Below are 13,126 nucleotides of genomic sequence, written 5' to 3'. Positions count from 1 at the left end.
ATGAATCATGAATAATTGTGGGCCACCACACCAATTTTTAATGGGAAAATTTCATAAATAAGAGATTAATTATGGCACATTTCAAAAACAAGAAAACAAGTTTCAAATTTCTAAAATCAGATTTTATTAAAAATTATTTATAATTTAATTAATTAATTAATTAATTTAGTAATAAAATATATTTAAGTCACAGATTTATATAATTTGGTTACAAATTAAAGATTTAATTCGTCACCTATTATTTTTTAGTCACAAATTAGAAATTTTATGTCATAATTTATTTTACGGTCACAATTAAAAAATTTTATAGGTCACAATTTGTTCATCGGTCACAAATTGAAAAATTTATAAGTCACGATTTATTTATTGGTCACAAATCACAAATATTACAAGTCACGACTAATTATATAGTCACAAATTATCAAATTATCAGTCACAGATTAACAATTTTTTATGTCATACATTATTTTTCGATCACAATTTATCTTTTTTATTGGTCACACATTATTTTTCGATCACAATTTATCTTTTTCATTGGTCACATATTATTTATTAGTCACAACTCAACCAATTTAATAGTCACAGTCAACCAAATAATTTGTGACTACCACCAACACTTACGATTTATAGTCACAATTTTCAAATTACGTATCCAATTGTGAGTCACAATCACAATTTTCAGATCACGTATCCAATTATGAGTCACAAATTAACAAAATAATGTGTGACATAGTCACAAAACAACTATGATCAACTGTGACTCCCAAATTGTGAGTTACAATCACAATTTTTAGGTCACGGGTCTAATTATTTGTTACAACATCAAACCAAACCGCCATGACCACCACAACCACCGCCACAACCATCACACCACCGCCACACACACACCCACACACTGCCACACCACACCACACACACACCCTCCTATAGCAACACTGCCACACCACACACCCCACTACCACACCATCGCCAGAGTGGAGCCACCACAATAAAGCCATAGCCGTCGCCGGAGCCACCACAACGCACCATCTCACCCACATCACACATCACAGCCCACACGAACAAAACCACCATCACCCCCATCGCCACTAACAAAATCCAACAAACTCGCCATCGAGAATCCACCACCAACAAAACAACCGCCATCCCCAAATCCAACAAATCGCCGCCATAGCCACCCAAGCACCACCAACAAATCAGATTCTCAAAATCGCCATCACCAGAACCAAAGGCTGTTGGATGTGTGTAATCATATCAGCGCCGTCATGCATAGCTCTTGCCCTCCGGTGGTTTGTGTGTGGATTGCCTTCGTCGGTGGTGGTTGGTTGCGGCTCACCATCGCGACAAACATCGCATCCAAAACCATAGATCCAAAACCATGGCGGATACATGACCACAAAAATCATTGCTACTGCCATCCACCACCAGTGCCACCACCAGCAATTATTTTTCGATCACAATTTATCTTTTTCATTGGTCACATATTATTTATTAGTCACAGATTAACCAATTTAATGATCACAGTCAATCAAATAATTTGTGATCACCACCAACACTTACAATTCACAGTCATAGTTTTCAGGTCACGTATTCAATTATGAGTCACAAATCAACCAAACCACTGCAACCATCGCCATGACCACCCAAACCACCACGATCAACTGTGACTTCCAAATTGTGAGTTACAATCACAATTTTTAGGTCACGGGTCTAATTATTTGTTACAACATCAAACCAAACCGCCATGACCACCACAACCACCGCCACAACCATCACACCACCGCCACACACACACCCACACACTGCCACACCACACCACACACACACCCTCCTATAGCAACACTGCCACACCACACACCCCACTACCACACCATCGCCAGAGTGGAGCCACCACAATAAAGCCATAGCCGTCGCCGGAGCCACCACAACGCACCATCTCACCCACATCACACATCACAGCCCACACGAACAAAACCACCATCACCCCCATCGCCACTAACAAAATCCAACAAACTCGCCATCGAGAATCCACCACCAACAAAACAACCGCCATCCCCAAATCCAACAAATCGCCGCCATAGCCACCCAAGCACCACCAACAAATCAGATTCTCAAAATCGCCATCACCAGAACCAAAGGCTGTTGGATGTGTGTAATCATATCAGCGCCGTCATGCATAGCTCTTGCCCTCCGGTGGTTTGTGTGTGGATTGCCTTCGTCGGTGGTGGTTGGTTGCGGCTCACCATCGCGACAAACATCGCATCCAAAACCATAGATCCAAAACCATGGCGGATACATGACCACAAAAATCATTGCTACTGCCATCCACCACCAGTGCCACCACCAGCACGATTTCTACAACCAACACCACCATACCGGATCGCGAGTTATGCACCATGTGATGTCGGAACTGGCTTCGATTCTGGGAAATTCTTTCCCGAATTCGTCCTCGCCTTCGCCGTATGTCGCCAACCACAAGAGACGTGGCATTGGTGAGAATAGTAGTCGAAGGAGGGTTGGTGGACAAAATGGAGATGTGAGTGAGAGGGGGGGGGGGTAGAGACGGTTGAGAGTGATTAGGGTTTTTTCTGTAATTATTTTATTTAAATAGTTAATACAAAAATCTGATTTTTGAAATATCAAAGTTCCAATCTTATTTAGGAATTTTGAATAGCTAATGTATGAGTAGCTATTCATCCCTGGCTGAGTAGCTGGATTGCTTATCAATAGCCCAGCCCAAACCAAACCGTACCAATCTTACCATCAACTGATCGATTCCCGAAGTTGCACCTGGCCGGCGACAGTTCCATCACCACCCCGAGGTCCTTTGTACTTATTCACTTTACCAATACCCTGAAACGTACAAACATATTGAAGAATTTGCCTTCCGGAGATTCGACTTCCGATAATCCTGCCAATTCCCGACTGTTTACACCGATATTCTCCCCCAATAGAGGTACAGGAGCACCTTTTAAATTGTTCTCATGAGTAACAGCGGACGATTTTCAATCGTCCATACGTTTTTCGTATGTGGGTTTCGATTGAGTTTATCATAGTTAAGTTTTTTGATAAAATGACGCAAAGAATATACTGTTAATGTACTCTGCATTTATCTGTTTTTCTTTGCTTATATCTCATAAGAGCAGTGTGTGCTGTAATTGTTAAATACTGGGCCGTGTTAAAAAAGGGGAAAGCCTTTTACTTCTTTTGCATTAAGCCTGCATTGGGTACTGCCTTGATGAATTTGGTCATTTCTGTTGATAGGTTTACAAATAACTGCTGCATAAAATGGCAGCCATCTCTGGGTTAATTATAAATTCTTCAGGTTCGTCCCCCTTTACGCTCCGCTCCATATCTACATTCCTGAGCAAATATGCGTATTTTATTCTCCATTTAGTCATTGAAGATATGGTTTTGGTTTTATTTACTCTTTAGGTGTCAACAATCCAACTGTATGCATAAGTCATCCTAAGCTGCTATATCGGAATCATAATCCTAGCAAGCGTGGATTTAATAAATGTCGAGATGGTTTCGGTCTGTTAACTACAAGGGTAAATTATGTGGCTTTCATTTTTAATTGTACAAGTTTCTGATTTAATTGTATTTGAAACTTTTTGCCTTCGATATTATGAGCAGATTCGTGGTGTTAGGAACCAATATCATCTTCAACAGCATTCTGGCATGCAATGTTTTGTATCTGCAAGAGGAAATTATCAAAGCTCAAGCTTCAATCGTGACTCTGATATAGGGCCTTTTTGGTTAAATATGATGAAAGAAGCTATTTGGTATGTTATAGATAAGGAGATATAACAGCAATTTTGAACTTGGATAAGATTCGAAAAATGCCATTCTTTTCCCAAAGCTGTGAAATGTGAATAATAACTTATTGAAGATATGCTTTTATGCAGGACCATTAGAAATTTACTTGTATTTCTCGTTGAACAGCCAAGCCAGCTGCAGTACATAGAATGGCCAAACTTTCAAAGCACGGTTAGTATTTATATTGTATTAACGACAGGGAATCATCAAGGTAATTTGTGTAAATTGGTATAATGGTGGAATCGGTTTTATCAAAATTAAAGAAGTAATGATAACACTAAGTACACGGAAGAACCCTTTTTCCCTACGATAAAATTAGAGTTAATCTACAGAAACGAATTTAGATAATCCTCTGTGTCTTGACTAGATCAATGCTTTATTGCTTCAAGAAAAAGCCCTATTGAAGTTCACTATGAATCTTTAAGTACTTATTTTGAGGTTTATGGACACTATCTAATAGTAAGAGGTATAAAAAGAGCAAGATATATAAATACACACACACATGCTTTTGAACCACCGTTGGTCATATTTCTGTTTATCGAGAAATTGAAGAAGCCATTCAGCGTTTTCTCAGTCTTGTTCATATGGTACCTACCTAAGCCAAGTAATTCTATAACACCACTAAGAAATCAGATTTCTTTATGTTTGTTTTATTTATTGATGGATAAGTTATGGATATACATGACGAAGTCCCGTGATGTATGATTTTGGGGGATGATATTGTGTGGGTTAATGAGACTAAAAGAGGAGTCATTCCTAAATTGGAGTTGTGGAAAGTGCGTCTTGAAACAATGTGATTCAAAATTCGTTGGAATAAGACCAAGTGCATGAATTGGTTTTAGTTGATTTAGTACTTGCATAAATGATAAGATTGGAAGTCATAGAAAAATAAATTTGAGCATTTGTGATACTTAATTCTCATTTTTTTCGACACATTGTTCACAATGGATGTTGTATCAATGCATCTTGTCAATTTAATCCTTCGACGTTGTCCAGGGTTAATTGTTTTGCCTATTTAGACCTAAAAATAGTGGATGTTATTTGAGTGATGTACAATTGATGTTGGAGCTCGACTGTGATCCACTAACAAGCTTAACAGAGAAGTTAGCCGACATGTTTTAAGTCGCTCTTAGTAAACCTTCTCTTATCATTCTGAGCAACTCCTCCCTAGATATTCACGTCTTTACTAATTCAGCACCAACGGTGTATGATCTGTGTTGGTGAATTGATTGTACGTGTGCTCAGTATAAAATTGTTAGGCACATTTATCTGGCTAATGAAGGCAAGTTACAGATTTATAAGTAGATCGTTCAGTTCAAAGTTTGGATAACGAGTTTAAACTTTTATGCCCTTCCAGCAGCAACACTGAGTTCTTCTTTCTGTTTTCTGCAGCTGAAGACTGCCACTCTAACTCTTGTTCTGGTCGCTCTGCTTATCGTTGCACTTTCCTCAGTCGATTCTGCGCTGTCTTATTTGCTTGCCCTTCTTTTGCGGAGAAAGGCATGATCCACCACGAGTTATGGTTCCTTTTATGAATTGACATGCATCTTGTGTAGAAGCTCGGACCCTTGCTTTCCAAGCATGGAGAATCCAAAGCCATACTTATGGCACAACTCTTCTTGCCCAGTAATTATAAGCTAAGTGAAAAGAAATTGCTGGTCAAACATATCGACACAAGTTGTTGGACTCATAACATTTATTCACTTTTTATCTACACATTAGGTAAGATCTGTAGTTTACAATATGCAACAAAAGCTTTACCAAACATGCACTATGTATGGAGTATGGTCCAATGCGACTTATGGCAGGAGCTATGGTTGGAAATTATGTACTTGGTTCAACCTCTCTCTCTCTCTCTCTCTCTCTCTCTCGTATCGTGCTTTTCCGCGTTAATAGATTTCAGCTTCGATAATATTTCAACAGTTTTGCTACTTGGCTAGATTCAAAGTGAGGGTTGGAAATAGGGATTTAAATTTTTGCTGAGTTGGCACTTTTGTTACAGTGTTACAGTAAAAAAAAAAAAGAAAAAAGTCCACCTCTTTTAACTAAACAACAATTTTGCTACTCGACCAGATTCAAAGACAGGATAAATTGTTCCAAGAATGCCTTTGATTTGCAAAAGAGAATTCAATTTCAAAATGATAAAGGCAGACGAAGAGTCTAGCCAATCAAATCAAAATTTCAAAAATGTTAATGCCCATCAATCATCCGTCGAAAGGGCACTCGATTTCGGGTATTTACTATATGAAATTTTTTCCAAATTGCCACGCGATGGTTTGGTAGAGAAGTATGGACGAGTCTATCTATTGTGGATTACAATTCTGAAGAAATTGACCGCTGAGTTGAAATTGGATGCTAGGAGGAGGATTTGTCAACTTCTTCTTCCAAAAGAGACGGTAAAATTGTCACACTGTACTTTGAATATTTTTTAGGGTTTTATACAGTAAAATTGACATATTGTACTTTCAATTATTTCTAGGGTTTTAATTATTCTAACAAGGTCAATTTTTAGGTTATGAAGGTATCCATAGGAATATTTGCATTTTAAAATTAAGAGATGTCCAGTTCTTGGAGAATGTTAGATTTGTCACCGGTAGTGGTTCCTTTGTCCAGAATTCAAAACCTAAATAACAAAAAATAATTATGTTAATAAAATATTATCTATTTCACTACTGTCGGTGACAAATCTAACATCATCTAAGAACTGGACATCTCTTGATTTTAAATTGCAAATATTCCTATGGACACCTTTATAAACCTAAAAATTCACCTTGTTAGAATAATTAAAATCCTAGTAATAATTGAAAGTACGGTATAGCAATTTTACTATGTAAAACCCTATAAATTATTCAAAGTACAATGTAACAATTTGACCGTCTCTTTTAGAAGAAGATGTTGACGAATCCTCTTCTTAGCATCAATTTCAACTCAACAATCAATTTCTTCATAATTGCAGCCCACAGTGGACAGACTCGTCTATACTTCTCTACCAAACCATAACGTTTGGAAAAAAAATTTATATAGTAAATACCCGGGATCGAGTACCCTTTCGACCTATAATTGATGAGCATCGACATTTTTGAAATTTTGATTTGATTGGCGAGGCTCTTCATCTATCGCTGCCATTTTGAATTCACTTTTGGAAATTAGAGAGGCATTCTTGGAACAATTTATCCTGTTTTTGAATTTGGTCAAGTGGCAAAATTGTTGTTTATAGTGCTAGCTCAACAGAAAATTAAACCCTGTTTCCAACCCTTTCTTTGAATCCAGCCGAGTAGCGAAAATGGACGGAAAGGACAACTTGTGCACAAAAATCATATGTTGAAGACATCGATGCCAATAAAAAAGAATATGGACTCAATTCTCACAATTTGTGCCGAAATACCCTTCTCAATTTTTAAACATGTAGATGAGTTTTTTTTTTTTTTTTTTTAAAGCAAAATAGTAATTATTTATTTTGAAATCTTCTGCCATGGTCGAAAGTATGTAATTTATTTCTTTTTATTTGAAATTAATAGAACTTATTCATTTATTCTTAAATTTTTAAAGCTTAACTGAACTTTAATGGCTAAGGCCTAACTTAAGCCTTTCATTTGAGATTAGTTATTATCTAAATAAGTTTTAAATAATTTGTTAAAGTGTATTACTTTGTTAAATAACTACAATAAAATCTTGATATGTAAATGATCTAACACATTAGTAATTGTTCTAATAAATATATTTCACTTAAAATAATTCAATATAGAATTTATAAAAAATAAAAAATAAAACATTTAGATTGATGATTCTTATTAATCAAATAATTTTTTTTGAACTTTGAAGGTGTTGAAATTTGTGTTATAGTTAAATTTAAGACACATTAGGCCCTATTTGTCTTCCATTAAATAGTTATTTATTATTTTTTTAAATAATGTTTGAAATTAATAATGTTATTTAGTATAAGTGATATTATATAATACCATTTTAGATGATGTGATGTGATTAGTTCAATTAGAGGTATGATAAAGTGCGTCATTTAATTGTACATCTCATATAATGCCATATTAGTGCCACATAAACTAGTATTTTAATATCAGTGGTGCTAATTACTCGTGGGGGATAAGCACAAAGTGATATGTGCTCTTGATTCTAGTGAAATGAAAACTATATTTCTAATGAAAAATTTCTGTATATAAAATGAAATTTCAATATAAAGTAATAAAACCTAGGAAGTCGTAGTAAATTTCAGCAAATATCAATTATTTCTACTGGAAATTTGAGCAATATTAGCATTGAAGTAATTCTTGAATTAATAATTCTATGCATTTCATAAAATAATCAAATTTCACTTAACAGAATAAGACTACCATATAACAATTGAAAAGAAAATTATAGTTCAGATGAAAAAGGACTCAAAAGCTTAATGATTTCATAAATTATTCACGTTTCTTCTGCTTTTGGCTTCTTGCCCTTTAATGAAGTCCTGTGCTTCAAAACTAAAAATGCTCCAAGGGCTTGCCTTTGCTGCGTTTCACGCACAGGTTTGCTTTTAGAAATTATATTCTAAATGTGACTTTTTAACTCTTGTAGGACGTATTTCTAATCAAGGTCTTGAAAAATATACCCATGCCATATTCATGCGTTTCCAGACAAAAGAGGACGTTGCCAAGTTCTATGAGAATCCTTTCTATATGGGAGTTCTTAAGGACCATGTGATGCCTTACTGCCATGTATGCCCTGACATGTAAACACCAAATCTCAATTCCTATCTATTCCCTTTCATTTCCCTTCTAAAGTAGCCTATCTTCGTGTTCCCGTCATTATTGAGATTAAATATATTTCATCTACACAGGCAGTAGTCGATGTTGACTATGAATCTGAAGTAGAAGATGACATCCTGCCTATATTTCGGAAAGGAGAGGTCGGAATCAACAATTACACTCATCTCTTCAAAATTGCTGTGATTCCAAGATTATTAGTTTTTGTTCCATCTTATAGTTGATACGTCATGAGAAGTATGGATTTAGCTACTTGCTTGTCCAACTAATTCTTGATCTCACTTTTCACTGACTCCCCATTCGGTAGTAGCTGTTGTGATTTGTTGGTCATGGAATTCTTTTTCTGGCAGGAGTTCAACTATGGGGTTGAGTCCGTGGTTCTTATATCATTTAATAAGAGTTCAATAGGTCGACCTGCGCAAGCTGCTCTGGATGCTCTCGCTAATCTGACTCTGGAGTTCCCTTCCTTAATTGTTCAAGCTACTAAAGGTGTGGTTTCAAAGTTATATACTTTTTTATTAGCTGAGGAGGTAGTTAAATGAGAAAGACCACAGTTCACTGATATTCTCTCATTCAACTGCTTAAGGTCATTTTCTGTAAGAACTAAGAATATCGTGTTCTTGTAGTTCTGATTGTATTTATTCTCAGCATTATTCACACGAAGTCATATCTAAAATGTATTATACTATTTTATTTCTTTCACAGGTCAAAATATTAATAATAGCAGTAAGGAATATACTCATGGGGCAGTAATACGATTTCGATCATGTGAGCTCTCTGTATTCTTCATTATGTACTCAATTACAAGCAGTTATATCTTATGGATTATGGGTTACTAACTATTGGTGCTTACTATCAGTTGAGGCCTACGAGATATTTGTGAACAGTTCAGAATACAAAGATGTAAGGAGCCTAATCTATTGGCTTGTTGAACTTGCACAAAATTCCTTTTCTTTGTCATTTTGGGTGGATTTGGGATCTCATGAGTAACTAGAGTTTGAGTTTTGATACCCATGTTACCTTATATGAGACTATGATTTTTACATGGGAAAGAAGATTTGGATCACTAGCCTTGCTAAATATTCTTGATACTTGAAATAGAAATTAGTTACATGATGTATAATTTACTAGTCTTTTTACCACAATTTCAAAGTTTAGATTGAGATTCTAGGAATATGATTCTGACTGGTTCAATGAATTGGGAAAAGCAGATGTGGAACTCTATATTCCAACCCATCATCCAAAAAGCTTTCTATGTCAATTTTTCTGTAGATCCTGTTGGCAAGGAGCTTATGTAACAAGGTTTGATTCCTTTTACTTTGATTCTACCTATTTCCTTCAAATGAGTTCCGTTCAAATAATTTAAACATGGAATCCCAGGACAAGAAGGCAACATCTGAGTCGCCTTTCACCACATGGTGGCTATGCGTTTATTCAAATCCTTTTAACTTCTTCACTTATTTCGGGAAATTGTACTCGGTGGATTACTTAATGGAGTCTAAGTTGGCTACATCTATGCTGACCTAATGGAGTTAGGAATTGCATCTCCAAGAGTTCTATTATCTCGATTTTTTTCTTCGAGTTAAGCATGATACTAAGGTATGAGTAGAAATATACCTACAACGTGCACATTATTGTGTATCTGTACAAAATTTAAGTACTCCAAGGGATCTTTGTGAAAGCCACATGCTTTGAATCATTTGAACATTTCCTCGTTTCATTCTTCATTTATTACTGGAAAAAAAGAGTGCACTGTATATAACATATATCTCGTCCATTCATTGACTTTGATCTGCATGTATTTAATAGAATGTCTATTGCTCATTTCTTCATGTAAGAATTTGGAGAAGTACTTGATGCAGACCCGCTAACGGATCCTGCTAATCTGCACTTGAAATCTCATGACACCTACGAGTTCAGGACTTTTCAGCCTTAAATGTCTGAGACACTATGATGTTATTTTTAAATTTCTTTTCTTTCTTTTTTGTTAAATGGGTAATTTTGTGTGGATCTGTCAGGATGGGGGGGTTGCCGATTGTAGTACTTAATGGTGTAAAAGTGGGCCGAGCTGCCTAGGCCAAGGGCAACTTGGCCTAGAAAAGCACTGCTGCTGTGCCAGACTTGGTTCTGTTGACCATAGGCCCATGCCAGCTGGCCAGCACAGGTCGAAAGAAAAGTATGATCTCAAATAAAAATATTAAAACAATAACATATTTGGTCTGTAGGCTCGTCTCGGTCTGGCCCTCCTTGGGAGGCCCACAGGCCACTAAGAAATGTGGCTGTCCAGCCTGCCGCAAACCTGGATCAATCTACACATGTAAGCAGGCCATTTAGGGTCTTTATGCAACTGGGTCTGCACGGGATCCATTCAAAAGCCACTGACCCAGGCATGTAAGTAAGGCGTCGTGCCTCTCGTCCACCGGCCTGACTGGTCTGGTTCAATTGACACCACTGCTTGAATGGGTTTGTACCTGCCCCCTGCAATATATTTATTACTCTATTGCCGTATTAGGAAGTTATGCTCATATTACCAAGGTTTGACCTCTACAGGTAAGAAATTATATAAGGTCTATTATAATGTTTATACAATTAATTTCTCAAACATCATAAATGCCAACCATGTGGCCCTCCCAGGGCTCCCAGAATATTATATTAAGTCTTGCCTAAATGTTTGTTTATTAATAATCTGTTTGACTTCTTAAAAATTAGCTTCTGTTCTCTAATCTTCTTATATATTCAAGTCGGTGACTAATTGCAATATGATTGGCTGTTGAATGTACTTAGATGTATTAGTTTTGGCTCATTATTCTCCCTTTTCCACTTATTTTTGGCCCTATTGCCAGGATACTTGTGCAAATCTTGAACTTCCATTACTCTTGACTGGACCAGATTGAGAGTTTGAGACACCGCAGTCAGTCCTTGAGATCCACTAGGTTGGCTAGTTGGGACATGGCCTGAGGTTTTGTTTGGTGAACAGTAGTAATTGCAAGATAGTAACTTATTTTCTTGTCGAACTGTATGACTTGTTTTGTAGAATCAAACACAAGCCCAGTCTTTTAGTCTATCCATATCCACAGTAAGTGAAACTCCATTTAAACGATGAATTGTATCTAGTAGGCATCGTATATCGACATCGTGGCTATTAAAGAAAGAAAATAAATCATAATATTGTGAATTATGTCGAATTTCATCAATATTTAGAATGAATCTCTGTTAAAGGTAAAACAGTTTACTATATCTTGTATAATTCATCTTGTTTGCATCTTTGACTTGTGTATACAACCAAACCAGAAAGAAATTTTATCAACATCTAATATACATTTCTACATGGAAAAGAAAACTGGGGAAGCTGATCTAAAGTGCTCACTATTGATTGCAAAACTTCTTGTGAGATCCAAGACCTGTTATAACAATGAAGAAGCTACTCAATTGTGTAGAGGGTTTGGCCCTCCCGGCGTTTGACGAGCGGAAACTCGGAAACTCATATCGTCCTCTGGAGTTCTTGATTTCTTGGGAGCTTGTACTGATGAATACCATGAAAATTGGGACTGGAACTGTGTTGTAGGTTTCTGTGGGGTGGATAGAATGGCAGCTCTGTGGATGTTGCGGCCAGTCGAGCAGTGGCTGATGGCGAGTAGCACCACCGTGACTAGCAGAAATGGGATGGACGAATAATGAATTTTCATGAGTATAATGTATCAGAAGAAGTAATGGAGAAGCAGAAGAGGAGGATGGTTGAAATGAGTTATTTCTTGAATATAGACAGGTATGAGGAGTATTAATATGGCACCAAACTACTTGTTTGTCAAATGAAATGACAAAATTACCCACAAAATTCTACCTAAAATAGTCAAAACTCTAAAATTAGTGCATCTTTTTATTGCCTGTCTGAAATCTGTTAGCCTCTTCTGTGGATTCATTTTGACTATTGTGCATTTTCCTGCCTAAATATTCACTATGACTTTCATGAATCTTGATTATGTTTATATGCTGAAAAATATAAATTTCATAATCCCGTCTTTGTTTATTACTCACCCGATGTGTTTCTTAACAAATAGTGAAACCCGGGTTACTTCTTAAAATGTCAATCGTAATATACCTTCTTTGAGAGCATCTCCTAATGATGCAATAAATTGAATAAGGATTTGACAAGATTTGTATAATCTTAATGGTTCAAGAAGTGTGTAATAAGTACAAAATTGAATACCATTTTGCTGATGTTAGAGGGTTTGACTTGTAGCAATAGGAATCATTCATTTTTCTCACATTTGAATCTGATAATTAATCTTTGTTGATTTTTAAGACTTGAGGTCTCGTGCCGACAGAACAGGACCAGCAAGTGTTTCAGACAACTATAATAAGGTTTCAATTATTATAATTGTTCATATTGAAGTCATAGGAAATTTATTTATGTATTAAATTTTGTACAAAGTTGTCTTTATTTTAAGTTTGATTGTTCCGACTGATAATTAACACTAAGAAACATTGTTTGTTGACAAAGTTTGGTTTTCCTTCTAACGTGCAATGCATTGAATAGAAAATATAAATGA

At 36.2% G+C, this 13,126-nt stretch overlaps 2 protein-coding genes across 3 annotated transcripts; both read left to right on the top strand.

Annotated features, from left to right (window-relative positions):
- Positions 1 to 2,683: 2,683 nt before the first annotated feature.
- On the top strand, positions 2,684 to 5,662 carry LOC111380488. Its single transcript, XM_023004070.1, has 6 exons — positions 2,684 to 2,956; positions 3,265 to 3,325; positions 3,436 to 3,551; positions 3,637 to 3,785; positions 3,909 to 3,990; positions 5,212 to 5,662. The coding sequence occupies exons 2-6, from the start codon at positions 3,289 to 3,291 to the stop codon at positions 5,323 to 5,325; spliced, it is 498 nt and encodes a 165-aa protein (XP_022859838.1). The 5' UTR covers positions 2,684 to 2,956; positions 3,265 to 3,288; the 3' UTR covers positions 5,326 to 5,662.
- A 2,688-nt stretch (positions 5,663 to 8,350) lies between these two features.
- Positions 8,351 to 12,868, top strand: LOC111380486. 2 transcript variants are annotated; one of them, XR_002700194.1, is made up of 8 exons: positions 8,351 to 8,528; positions 8,651 to 8,719; positions 8,927 to 9,065; positions 9,282 to 9,344; positions 9,436 to 9,479; positions 9,788 to 9,878; positions 9,957 to 10,175; positions 11,420 to 12,868. XR_002700194.1 is itself a non-coding variant. In XM_023004067.1 (7 exons), exons 1-6 carry the CDS (start codon positions 8,436 to 8,438, stop codon positions 9,872 to 9,874), a joined length of 495 nt encoding a protein of 164 aa, XP_022859835.1. In that variant the 5' UTR covers positions 8,351 to 8,435; the 3' UTR covers positions 9,875 to 9,878; positions 9,957 to 10,357. The 2 variants fall into 2 exon arrangements, 1 of the variants encoding a protein (XP_022859835.1); XM_023004067.1 differs by lacking the exon at positions 11,420 to 12,868 and having other exon boundaries at positions 9,957 to 10,357.
- The last annotated feature ends 258 nt before the right edge of the window (positions 12,869 to 13,126 follow it).

This window comes from Olea europaea, unplaced genomic scaffold, assembly GCF_002742605.1.
Source record: "Olea europaea var. sylvestris unplaced genomic scaffold, O_europaea_v1 scaffold2152, whole genome shotgun sequence".
In the NCBI taxonomy this organism is placed as follows: Eukaryota; Viridiplantae; Streptophyta; class Magnoliopsida; order Lamiales; family Oleaceae; genus Olea; species Olea europaea.
The sequence above is the reverse complement of the archived record's forward strand: the minus strand, read 5'-3'. Positions and strand labels throughout refer to the sequence as shown.